The 14105-nt window shown below is 42.8% G+C and overlaps 1 protein-coding gene across 2 annotated transcripts in view; it reads right to left on the reverse strand.

Moving 5' to 3' along the window:
- The window catches only part of FCHO2 (FCH and mu domain containing endocytic adaptor 2), a 113134-nt gene that overhangs the window by 58067 nt on the left and 40962 nt on the right, over positions 1–14105 (reverse strand). For both annotated transcript variants that reach the window (XM_075270574.1, XM_075270566.1), the window contains exons 2-6: positions 12790–12881; positions 7402–7476; positions 7155–7296; positions 6906–7058; positions 3594–3698 (exon numbers count right to left, since the gene is read on the reverse strand). In XM_075270574.1, coding sequence (XP_075126675.1) covers positions 3594–3698; positions 6906–7058; positions 7155–7296; positions 7402–7476; positions 12790–12881 — 567 coding nt within the window. The remainder of the gene's footprint in view (positions 1–3593; positions 3699–6905; positions 7059–7154; positions 7297–7401; positions 7477–12789; positions 12882–14105) is intronic.

Here is a 14105-nt window from a genome sequence, read left to right on the forward strand (position 1 = left end):
AAATGCTTTTAACTACACTCCGTTAACAACAACAGCAGCGATCTCCATGTTGGCAGTTTCTGACTGCACCCCAGTCACACCTTACCCTTGATGTGTGTAACATGGGAAACCAATCCCAAACTGGTTAAAATAAATAAATAAATAATCCAATATTACACCCCCAAAAAAATGTAATGACATCATCACTACAAAGGAGTCATTCACAATGTGGAGAACAAAAAGGAAATCCTCTCCTTATTCAGCTTCCGGACTGTATTCCATCACGGCTTTCCGCGGCTGAACCCTTACTAATATTATATGTGAAAGTTTGTGTGTTTGGATGTTTGTTCCTCAATCACTCCGAAACGGCCGAATGCATTATAGTGAGATTTGCCACATACCTAGAATGGCGCCCGGAAGGAAACATAGGTGCCTTTAGATCCCTGTAGGTTGCCAGTTTTCCCCACCGCAAGCACCAAAATCATGGTCGGCGGGGGCTGAAGGACCTGCGCTGACGTCATGCCAGTCCTTTGTGCTCATCACCGATTGGAGCAAGCGATGGAGGGGGCGGAGCTGTGCAGACAAGCCAGCCACACAGCCTTCCCGCTGTTCTCTGATTGGGGCGGCCAATACAGGGGGCGGAGCTATAGCAGTTCAAGCCGGCCACCGAGCGACAGAAATAAAATGACGGCGCTTATGCGAAGTCCCGAACGTGATGGCATCGGTGGAGCCCAGCACGCGGCGTGGATGGGTGAGTCCGCCGGGGCCCCAGGGGTTGGAAAGAGGAGGAGGAACCCGTAGCATGGGGGGGGGGGGGGGGGAGAGTTTGTAGAGGCCGGGGTCGCAGCGGGAGGGGTTGGTGGTAGGGAGTGAGAGGGGTTTAGGCCGGGGGAACACCAAGAAGGGAGGCCAGGGTCATGCGTGGAGGGAGAAGGGAGACCGGCGTCACAGCGGTGGCGAGCTGGGGCTGCGCTGCAGGTCTGTCGCGCACATATTAATGGGCCCAATCCGCGGGAAGCCTAAAGCCGTGGACTGTGCGTCATGATTGAGCAGGAGGCTTATTTTTTCAGCGTCCTACTGCGATCTCAGCAGCCCACTGAAAATGGGAAGTAGAATCTGCCGCCGATTTGGATGCTCACCCCCTAAAGGGTTAAAGAGTGAATGCTATGTTCACTGTACTGCAGAACCAAGGTGAGCAGTTCTTACACATATGGTGTGAAGACTGTAGACATCTGAAAGTACAAGGCCCTAACTACCTCCGATAAGAAAATCCAATAATGTATTCGATATCCTTTCCAGCCATGAAAAGAATGTCATGGCCAAGGTGCGATACTACAGGAATGGCCAAATGGGCCCATCCCATCCCACTTGGCCTTCAAGTCAGCAGATACAGCTTTACTTTTTGGGTTGTCATAAAGCATTTAGGACATGCCATGTTGGTAACACATCTGGGACCAGTAGTTATCTTGAGCATGAAGGTCTCAGACTCTTGTCACACTTGGTGAGGTGCACCCAGGCCAAGACTATAAGGTAAGGAGGCCATGCATGAGCGAGGGTCTATCTAGTCACTTTTATAATGAGATAGCCAAGCCAAGTTAGTTCAGCTGTTTACCTTGCTACTTATGTGAATGAAGAGAGCTATGGGTGACCCCACCATGAAAGTCTGGGAACCTCCATACTAGACATAGGTGCAGGTCCCAGAGGTTAAACATCAGCCATCATGTCGTTATATCATAAGTCCAATATTGGATTGCTGCTCGTATGGAGGGTTCTTTTAAAAAAAAAATTAAATTTAAATTTTTTAAATTTTTCTTTTCTTTTTTTTTTTTTATTCTCCCCTGGAGTGCTCTAGAGGGCTCCTACAAATAATTCGAATATCCAATAAAATGACTTTTTGTTAGAAACCCTGAGCCATGAGAAGTTGACAGTTTTCACTCTCTTCAGCTAGCTTTATTATATTGGACAGGTTTGGGGTGTGAATTCCACCTGATAGGCTCCCTTTAAATAATTTACGGCAATCTGAGCCATTTCACATAGGATTTTGTTTTGGATGAAAGTCCTTTTATTGGGCACTCTAGTTTTGTAGCTCATGTATTATACAGTATGTCAATGTGATGAGCTTATGCTTATTTGGAAGAGCAAAAACAGTAACAATAATGACTTATTAAAGTACAGTAAGAACTGAACCATTATGACTGGGCTACACAGACTTTTTGTAGCGCTGCTAATTGACGTTAACTATTGAGCTTCAGCTACCGTCTAAGTGACTACATTGGTGCAGATTTATTAATTGCACCGCTGGTGTAGGCTGTGTCTCCAAGCCGGGAGATGCTATGAGCTGGTGTAGATTTCCAGCATCATTTACGCAAGATTTCTCGTGTCTGATAATAAAGCTGGTGGAGCTGATGGCCCCTTGTCACATGTATTTCTACTACACAAATCAGTCATCCTCCTAATTCACAGAGACTTCCTCGAAGCTTCTCCTAGCAGATTGGGGTCACTTCACAATGTTCTGCATCCCAACCAGGAGGAATGACAAGTATTTCATACCTTAACAGCAACCATTTGATCTATAACATAAGGCCAAAACATTATAGCAGAAGCCGGCATGACTCTTGTACTTAGCACCCGCAGTAACAAAATGGTAAATCAGTGCACTTTAAATAAAAAAATAAAAAGTAACATCAGACACCATAAAGCAATGAACACTGGTGAATGTCCTCTGTTTAGATGGGTGTTTGCAACAAATTCTCTGCAGGAATGTCAACAGTCAGGGAGCCAGATGTAAACGGACAGAAGCTCTGCAGCGCTGGTGCTGGGGGTTAGCGGGGGTACTTCACAGCACATCATTGTAATGTAATCGACAGAGGTTTACCTAAGAATAGCAATGAGCAAGAAACCAAGTACCAAATACATGAGAATTACGTGGGGTTATTTGTGCAGCATAATGCTGGTTGTACATAACTAATATGTAGGGAAAATCACCTTCTTGTTGAAGAATACAGGAAATGAAAAGAGAGAGTGGGCAAACTGCTGACAGGGGGAGATGGGAAAACCTCTAAAAATATTCTCAGTTTACAAGGGAATTACAGCATTTTTCCTTAAAACTTGACTAAACTTTTGGATGACTTTTCAGGATAAACTGCTGTGTGTGTACATGAGGAGTGACACTATAGTTGGAACATGAGTGTATGGCAGCTTTGTAAGGAGCGGGAATACCACTTATACAAAATTTTATAGGACCCTACTGCCTCACAACAGTGGATGCCGTATTATACTGTTGTATAGAGTATTGGTTCTCCCAGGGGTACCTGCTACGATGAGAAGCATTTTCCTACCCAAATAACCCCCCACCATCCTTACTTTACCAGTGCAATGATTGCTTCCATCAGTACTGATAGAGGTATTCGCTGTACTTTCTGGGACCTTGGGGAGTACGTGGTAACGCTGTTCAGTACTCACTACCCTGCTCCCTATTTCCTCTCTGCTTCAGGCACCAATTGCTGGAGAAGAACACATTTCCACAAATTTGCGAATGCAACTTCAGAAGAGAATGATCACTGCATCCTTTATACACTTCTCCAATATGTGGCGTGGGTGTTGTATGTTCTCACCTGTGCAGTCTCCGCCATCTTCTGTTCAAAGTCTGACTTGACAGCAGCATATTTCTCCACGCAGGTCTTGTAGCTCTCGGTGGCTTTTTTGGATTTTATTGCAGCCTAAAGTAAATTAATCAGATATGTAAAACTATAAAATATATCATGGAATGGATAACATGCTGAATGACAATTTCACTATACAACATACAGGGCCTTAACAGGAATGTACTGCCTTTTATTATTTATTTATTAAAACACCAGATAGAAATCCATCACTTTTTTTTTTTTTTTTTGCTAATCTGTTATTTTCTGATTGTAGACTATTTTATTCTATTTTCTGTACAAGATTATGGGGGCAGCCATCTTGCCTGCGCATCTCCTCTGATCTGTTAACAACATTTAGTGATCTGCTTTACAGCATTGTCATCACCATAAGCAGTCTGGAGCCAACTCATTGAGGGCTATGGGAGAGTTTTCTAGATATGATCTGTGCAGGGGATGAGCTGTGATATGTTCTATTGTCAGAAGTGGATGCAACGATGGTTCAGTGGTGTTACGTATAAAAGCATTATCTTCTATTGTAATGGTGTCTGTGATGTAAAAGAGGTGACTGCTGCAGAGAAAACTCCATAAGAATTGGCCAGTGGCAGGCTATTATTAGGCTCCTGGACGAAGGCATTGCGCTGAAACGCGTCTCAGTGGTGCAGAGGTCTTGCTGGTTACTTTTGGTCATGGGTATGTTTGGATGATTCATCTTTATATATATATATGGCTTTGCTTCTTTTACTAATCCGTGTCACTTGACTCCTGTACTTCTGTGTACTACATATGTCATATAAGGGCTTTGGTGGATGATAATGAGAATACAATTTAATACCTACCCACAGGATAGGGATAGCTGTCTCATTGGGGATCCCAACTGACGGCCGCCAATCAAGAAAATTGTAGTCCTTTGTACCCCAACCTCTGAAGAGCGGTCGGGCACCATGCCCAACATTGCAATCAAAACCCTATGAGACTGACGGAGATGGAGAGCACTGTACTTGGTGGCTTCTCTTCAGCAGTCCCATAAAGATGAATGACTGTGTGACCACTGCTCTATTTAGACAGAGGAACACAGGACGCCCACTGAGCAGAAGCTTATCTCCTATCCTGTGGATGTTATCTTGGCACAATCCCTTAAAAACAATAATCCCTCATGTGAACACCTAACATCCTACTCTATCCATTTCTTCCATGCAGTTACAGGAATAGAAATCATTACGGAGCACAAAAGGGATTCCACTCAGCTTTCCAGAGATCCTAAATGACATATGATATACAAGTATCAGGCATATTAGATATAATAAAAACAAAAACAAAAAACCTCAGCAAAGTATTTTAGAACCCTGCCTCTAGTAAAAACAAACTCTTTACACAATGGTCAGCAGAAATGTGCACGAGTAGGGCGTGACTACGAATTCACAACTTTAATGTTTCACATGGGTGGAGGCAGAAATACGAAACCTGAGTTGGGTAAACCCTTCTGGGGACATCTCATGAATATTTCTATGGCCTCAGTGCACATGTTGGAGGGTTAGTGAAGTCAGTGTAAATATTCAGTACAGGAAATACCTGCGTATTGACAAATGCCAAGCAAGAAAGCAAGGCCAGACTAAGTAGAGGTCAGAGAGAAAAAAAAGCCTTATTAGTACAAGGTCTGAATAAAATGTAATGGGAGTTGGATAAGAGATGTACTGGGCTATTGAGATGAGTGAGGTAATAAAAAAAAAAAAATTCTTTTTCAGAAAATAAAAAAAAATCATCAATAAATGTAAGACTTTGGGTCATCTCCTCTGAGGGTGTTATTTTGCAATCAACAAGCAAAATGAACTCTCCATTGGGGGTGTCAGAAGTTGGGATGCTTGGCTTGCATATGATAGGGGAAGGTATTTTTAGTGAGACAAAGCCTTTATAGTGAAAAATCAGGAAAGGAGAGTGACCACATGGGAAATCAGAACCCAAGATATATGGTCTGGGCTTAAAATACCATGTATGGCCAAAAACTCAGTCTGCAGACTGGGACGCGTTGTATCAGAGTGATCTATTATGCCGGGAGAGCCTGTCTGCCCGCATGTCCACTGTCCCATATTGTATATAGTATAGTACAGCACAAAGGACGTCTAGTATCATAGATCACTATGATGTAAAGAATCCTGGTCTCCTCATTGGGATCATATTAGAAAATACAGCTGCAGGTATGGACAAGATTTTTTTCAAGCATAGATTTCCCTGTGTGCATGGGGCCTAAAGTATGGCCTGCACGTTGTCGCCCAGAAAATCATAAGAAACATACAGCTTGGGGACAACATGGTGGCTCAGTGGTTAGCACTGCAGCCTTGCAGCGCTGGAGTCCTGGGTTCAAATCCTGCCAGGAACAACATCTACAAGGAGTTTGTATGTTCTCCCCGTGTTTGTGTGGATTTCCTCCCATACTCCAAAGACATACTGATAGGGAAAAAATGTACATTGTGATCCATATATGGGGCTCACAATCTACATTAAAAAAAAAACAAAAAAACATACAGCTGATCTGGATTTAAAGGTGTTGCCTCAGGGTGAGCAAGTTCACCTGACGGAAGCCAACCTGTAATATACAGAAATGCATTCCTGAGGTAGAAATACTTGAAATAAGAAGACTGATCTTTAAAGAAATTTTCCTATTTTGGAGGTACATGTTCTTTAAAGGGAGTCTGTCATCAGGGTGAAGCAAATAAAACCAGTAACACAGTTATATGGGTCAGGCTCAAATGAATGTAAAGCTTTTGTCGCCATGAATATTCATGTGTCTGTTCCTAAGATATTCATTTATTTCTCAGTATGTAAATAAGCAGTCTGGAGCACTGAGGGCGGCTTTCTTACCATGCTATGTCCCACACTGAACAAGCCAGGGGACGCAGGACAAGTTATAATTTTGGCATAGCTCGCTGGCCACTTAAGGAAAAAAAGTGTTCATGGGCAATGTGGGGTGCTGTAGTTTGGAGTCGCCCTCGGTGCTCCAAACTGCTCATTTGCATATTGTAAAAAAAATGAATATCTCGTCAATGGAAGCATGGATTATTATGGGGGAAAGACGTTATAATCAAGTGAGCCTGACCTACCTAAATGTGTTGATTGTTTAATATGCTACCCTGGTCACAGACTCCCTATAAATAAATAAAAGACATCAAAGGCCACCTCTTGCTGAAGGCAGCCACACTGTCTATATATAATCCACATCAGAGAAAGCCTCAACAACATGATCTACACGCTTGTAGTGAGAGCTGCATTACCACCAGCAGAAATTACCTTTTCTATCTCTTTCGTTGCTGCTCCTTCCTTTTTCAGCCTCTCATGCTCCACACACTTGATGTTGTATAGTTCCTTGGCTTTTTGCAGCGATTGTGTAATACTCTGGATGTTTTGTACGGCCTCCAAGGTTCCAGATACTTCCTCCTTCGTCTGCCAGATGTAAACAAATGGAAAATGGTCTGAATTAAGCCTTCAATAACTCTTAATGTCAGTATATAAACCCATGCACTCTTTCATAACACAGACCTTCTTATGTGCCTTCAGCTGTTCTTCCCCGTATTTCTGAAGGTCTTTAATAAGGTCTTGCAATTTTTTGACAAGTTCTAGATGGCAGGTGGCGAGCTTTTCTGTCGATGTTCTGAAGACGTCCCAAACTGGCCAGAATGTCCTGGAGCACAGAAAGTACACAAACTCATAGTCTTGTCTAAATGGATGTATAAAGATCTCAAACAAGGTCGTTAAAAAAATCCCAACAAAAGCATAATTCACATACCCAAGTTGTGTACAGTTGCTGGTAGACTTGGCAAGCTTTGTCATGGATCTGGAGTAAGCCTCTTCTATTGCAGACCTACAAGAAGCAGACAAAACATCAGCCTACATGTCTGGTTTACAAAAAAAAATTATAATATCCCCAATTACAACTAGAGTTAATAGATGGAGTACCTATTTGGAGCGAAAAGTGGCTACAAGGTGTGTGCTTCCCTCAGGAAGACCCATCATGGTGCATGGAAAGTCCACCGATATTAATGCTAACCATGCAAGTCTTTTATTTTAACCAGGAATGACATCACAAAGGAATTGTAACATTAAAAAGGTTTTCTGACACTAGGGCAGGAGGTGAAACAAAAAAAAAAAAAAAAACACACTCAGCTGGCATGGGATATATATATATATATATATATATATATATATATATATATATATATATATATATATATTATATATATATAATTTATTTTTTTAATTTTTTTAATGTTTCAAGTTCCCCTGCTTCCTGCCCCAGATGTGCATTTTCAGGACATTCCTTTAAGTATCAGTGTCTATCATTAGGCTCAATCATCAAAATCAGGTTGTTGGTGTCTGGCACCTCCACTGATCAGTTGTTCAAAGTGAGAGTGGCGCTCAGGAGAGGGCAGCTTCTGCTTCATGACCATGTGCCATCACATTCAACAACTGGCCTGTTTGCAGATCCATTCTCTTAAATAAAAGAGGGTTAACTGCAATACCAGGTAAAGCTCCTATACAATATCTGGCACTTTGTTTGATGAAGAGGCCACAACGCTTTTCCAAACGCTTCTGTCTCTTCAAACAGCTGACCAGTGGTGGTGCTGGGCCTGCAACAATCCAATATTGATGACCTACCCAATATGATAATCCTGGAAACTCTTTGAATGTCCATTAATATAATCCATGTGTGTACCCGGTCCTGCAAAGATCTCGCACTATAGACATATAAGGATGGGGGGTTTCTGACAAGCCATGCCCAAATGTTCATACATTATAATGAATGGAGTATCCTACCTATTTGTCAGACAGCCATCTATAGAGACCTGCAGTGATCCCTGTGTGGTGCGTGGAGGGCAGGGTTGCTTTTTTTGACCAAATAAATAAAATACTCAGCAACGTAACCTCTATAATGCATCCAAAGGAAACAAATAGTAAAGCCAACACTGTATAGTATTTACATAGGAGCCGTCACCTCCCCCTGACAAGTATATCTTAGTAAATATGGAGAACAATAATTCTGGAGCATTGCTTCCTCTAACTCTGTGTAATGCTGTTTCCTCTTACCGAATATTAAAGGGATTTCCCCATGAAATCAAAGTATCCCCTATTCATAATACACTCCATTCATTTCAATGGGAATGTCAGAGATAGCTGTAGTAGAGCACTCGGCTACCTCTGGCACTGTCCGGTCACCAGTCCATTCACGATGCGGGACACCCTCTTCTGATCAGTGCGGGTCTGAGCACTTGGACCACCACTTACCTGTACTTTACCCATAGGAGATAACTTGCTTTCATGAGGAAAACCCTTTAATGAGACAACTGTGTAATACCATTTGTGCTGGTTACTGTCAGCACAGATTGGTCAGTATTAGATAAGTGTCTCTGGTCCTTCAGAAGCATATTACCTAAACCCCCTCCCCGTGTATCCAGGGTGTAGTGACGGCTGTAGCGGCACACGTAATGTGTTGGTGTATTATGTCATTTCTGCCTGTGCCAGCTGTGAAATTCTGTAGGTTTATCAAGACCAGACAGGCCGTGCAGGTTCCACAGGTGAAAACCCTGGATATTTGTCAGGCTGCTGTGTGTGCCAGGAAAAATGAATGACTGGTAACCCCCCTCAGGCGCCATTTGTTTCATGTGCGGTATCTTTAGAGAAATATACATTGGGTGGAGATGCATACAATAGGAGAGCAGGGAAAGTTTTCCTGTGTCCTAAGTAAGTATATACAGTATTTCTTTTAGTGGTGGTTGATGGTGATGGACAATCCCACCAATTGTTTTATGTCATACCTGGTTTTATACATTTACATTACTTTAAGTTTGCAGTTACATGTTCTTTTTAAGGACATAATAGAAGTTAATAAAGAAATTCTCCTGGCCATTTCTGCAGCATGGCGTACAGGATTATATGCTGTGTTTCTCCATAATCTCTATGTAGGTACCGCATCAACTTATTTAATGGTCTATAGGCAAAAACACAGCATGTAATGTGGATAAAATCTGCAACGTAAACTGTCCTGTAGTGAGGACTGTATATCAACAGCATGGCAGTTTATGTTATGGGTTTTTACTCTTTCCAATACACAGATCTTGCAGATCGCTGTAGGTGACATGGTGAGGTATCCTAAGGACAATGTCTTACTCCCTAGAAATCACTTTCCATCTTACGTTTACAAAGCGATCACAAGATTATGACAACTATTTTTGAGCAGTTGTGTGGACACAAACACCAATGGACAAGAGGACGCCTACACAATCGAGAACTGTGCACAAGTTACGTGAGAAGAGTTAAATAATACAAGTGCTGGCAGCTGTCAAAACCATTGTCCATTGCCAACAGTTTAGATGCAATAATACAGGAATAAATAGGACACAGCTGGAATGACAAAGCCAGGGCTGTTTCCAGTTACAAGGAGGAATAAGAAGAGACTGACACGATGTCACCCCCTAGATCTATGTGGCTGATGATCACACTCACCATGAGACAGAGCCGCAACAATGTCCTTAGTGCGCCCAGTAAAAATGCACAATTCCAGCCTTCTTATCTAGAATTCATCAGTAACCAGTAGCCATTGGCATGGATATCTATGGACATTTTAGGCTGGCAATTTTATCTGTGCAAGATGAATATCGCATTAATGTGCAACTGAATATTGTGTTGTGCTGAGACATGTAAGTTAACGTAACCGTGATATGACCAAAAATCTCAACCTGCTGAATTTCATCAGAACCACAATCACTATTACTGGCTGTGATCGTAAAGTTGGACAGCAAAAGTCTCCCTGTAGCCCTGACCTAGAAAGGGGGATGCAAGTTCAGCTTTTGTCCTACCTTTCACATATGTGGCCGCTCCTGTCTTCTCCTCTCTCCTCCAAGGTTCAGCTTCTACGGCTATGTAGGGGTCATAAGTCTGTAGTTCCCTGGAAACAACCTACATTCCAAGGAATTCCCTACAGACCTATAGGTTGTTATTTAACCAAGTTTTCTATGTACTATGAGCATCTAGTAGCCAAGTGAGAACTCAAAGGCCTATGGATACCAAAACGTGTCGGCATTATGATGATTTATACAAATAAAGGAGGACTCAACTAGTGAGTGATGACCTTAAGATAGGTTATTAATATGTGATTGGTGGGGGTCCAACACCCAAGACCCGCACTGATCAGCTGGTTGAAAAGGAGAGAGCTGCAACCTCTTCACTGAATACCAAGCACAGTGCCATACATATTGTAGGGACTATGCCTGGTGTTACACAGCTTAGACTCATTCACTTGAATGGGACGGAACTGCATCTGTACCAAGAACCAACATTTGTAATGTCATCATCACAGGGAAGAGGAAGCAGCCTCTTCAAATAGATAATTTGGTGAAGGTTTTGGGTGTCGGACACCAACCAATCAGATACTAAGGACAGTTCATCAATATATAAAGGGCTTGTTCACATCTTGGCTAATATTTCCATTATTCTTCTTCATTATAGGAGCAGAACACAACAGTAGTGAAGATGCCTGAGCAGTCAAATGATTAATACGAATGGTGCCCGAGAAGCCCCAGGATTATAATGGAGATTGACAGATTTTACCAGACAAAGCAGCACAGCACGCTCCCCTATATTGTCTGGCCTTATTGGCAGAATCTGAAATGGAGGCTCCTAACAGAACCTGCAAAGCAGATGTGAACAGAGACTTAGACTGCACAATTGAACCGGCCCTCACCTGCTGCTAGGTGGCCATGTAAACTTATTTGGATGTGGCCCATGAAACAGGACTTTTACTGGAATTGGTAAAGACTCTGATAACTCCGTTATCAACCAGAGACCCCCCCCCCCACGTCATGTGTACAGCAACACATTGTATGCTCTGCTGAGCTGTGGTAAAATCTGCATGTAATACCTGGGAATATTGCCACAGCTTTTGATGCAAATGGTGAAATCTGTGGCAAATCCTAAACAAATAAAGAGTCATTATAGTCCTCTCTCAAACCTGGCTACAGAGATTTCACATTCAGAATTATCATGCCACACTTTCATATATTTTCAGTGCACCAATAACCAATGACTAACAGCACTGGACTCATCTGTCCAGGAATCTACCGTATATACTCCAGTATAAGCCGACTTTCCCAGCACATTTTTCATGCTGATAAAGCTCTCCTCGGCTTATACACGAGTCAGGGTCCACGGAGCACAGAAAACTGGAAGGACCTGGAAGGGGGAGGTCCTTTAGTGCTACTGCTCTGTGATTGGCTTGTCATGAGGTCAAGCGACTGTGATGTCATCAAAGGTCCTGTAGCCACTGGTATGTAACATCTGCAGATAAGGTTGAGTCTAAATCCTAGTAGCTCCGCCCACACCAGAGTCCGATCACATGGTCATGACGTCATCAGAGGTCCTTTATAGCACACTAGGATTTAGCATCTACCCTGCAGATGAGTGGCCAGGAGTCATTGTGTGTTATAGAAGATGTCTGTTGTATGGAGGAGAGGAAGCTGCAGTAATGTGACACACACAGGGACCTTCCTTTAGTTTCCCTGCCTAGTAATGTCAGGCATTTGGGGTTAGTAATTTAGTTTCAGTAACTCCATGTGCCTCACATTAATAGCAGTTAACCCTATCATGTCCTTCATATTAACCCCTGTGTGCCCCATATAAGGGTTACTAATATGAGAGACACATGAGGGTACTAATAAAGGACCTTAATTATGAAGATACCTAATTATTACCTCCATATGTCCCACATATCAGTAACTCTTATGTGAGGCACACAGGGGGTTAATGTGAGGGACATGATGGGGTTAACTGCTATTACTATGAGGCACATGGAGTTACTAAGCTGCAATGCACATGACCAGACTTTTTATCTGCAATGGTGGATTCCCCCCCCCCCCCCCCCCGGCTTATACTCGAGTCAATAAGTTTTCCCAGTTTTTTGTGGTAAAATTAGGGGTCTCGGCTTATATTCAGGTCGGCTTATACTCGAGTATGTACGGTATTACTTCTTTTACCATGTAATGGGGACAAAGAACACTTTCACAGGTCACCTCGGCTGTATAATAACATGCTGATGGTTTAGTGGCCCCAAAACTCTTACCAAGATCCATTTAAGAAACTGTGATGTATTGTACAGCTGTAACCAAAATGAAGAATCTCATACCTCTCTCTGATGAATTCCGACAGCTCCTTTGTGGATATCTGCCCATGTTTCATGTTATGGTATAGTACATCAAAGCCATTATTCTTTTCCCCCTATGGGATACGAAAAAACATTGCATTAAACTATTAATAAAAGAAATGGTACCAATATAACCCTATGATAAGACAGAGTTGATCTTCTCACTGCCATCACATCACTCATCCTACTGAGCAGCAACAGCAGTGCCCCAGGAGCTGAAGGTCCGCCCCCAGTGCACCAACTGCCTCATTTGCATAACACTATGAAGTTGTTTATCTCCAAATCTACACAAGTGACATGTATAACAAAGGTATGTTCTTCATCACTGTAGTGCAAAGTGTAAGGAAGTGGTAGCAGTTAAATATGCTTGGGGGAGGTGATAGACTTTCTTTAAAGAGTACTCCCATTTCGGCAAATTTCGCTGGGATAGGACTACCTGCTCCTAAATACCCACCCCTAAGGTGTGACTTCTAGGATCTGCTTAGAAGTGCTGCTTTGTGCTATTTCCGTATCGCTGATAGTGAAGACACGGATTGCAGACCTTTGGGAGTTACAAAAACAGCGCCCCACACTGTGCTATACCGTTTCCAGAACTGTCATTTACGCCTATGGATGACATAGAAACAGCATAGAACAGCCACATTCAGGAGTCGTCGTAATTCCAATCCTACACAAGTTGGGCTGAGATGGAAATAACCCTTTAGGGCTCGTTCACACAGCGGAAAAGTTTTCCATCATGTGGTTTTTGGCACAGTTAGCCGCGACGGGATGTCGGTGCAGTGCATTCGCATTCTGTCGCAGCATCCCTCTCCTGATTAGGCCCGAATGAATGGGCCCAAACAGGAGTGAGTCTCGAGCCGCAGATGCCGCAGCAAGATAGGTCATGTCACTTCTTTTTTCCACTACTAGCTAGTGGGGGGGGGCGCGAGTGGCTCACATTAAAGTCTATGGGAGCCATTTTTTGCAGTTGGATTTTGAGGCGGATTCCTCGTCAAAATCTGCCTGCAAACTCAGTGTGAACATATCTTTAAGCTACCAGAAAATGTCATTACACAAAGTATAATATTTGATAAAAAGAGCAAAGACAGAGGCACACGAGGGATCCTGACTACTAACACTGCAGCAATCCAGTAAATGGATGGGAGTATTTCCACCCTTAGCAGCCACAAGTTCATAAAAGCGTTGGGATCTGTTCCTGGAACTGAATCTGAGGAAAACCACAGTGTAGAACCATTATCACAGCTTGTACCTGCAGGAGGAAATGCGGTAGTGTAAACAAGGCCCTAGAAAAAGCCAAC

Source organism: Leptodactylus fuscus, chromosome 1 (genome assembly GCF_031893055.1).
Source record: "Leptodactylus fuscus isolate aLepFus1 chromosome 1, aLepFus1.hap2, whole genome shotgun sequence".
Lineage (NCBI taxonomy): Eukaryota > Metazoa > Chordata > Amphibia > Anura > Leptodactylidae > Leptodactylus > Leptodactylus fuscus.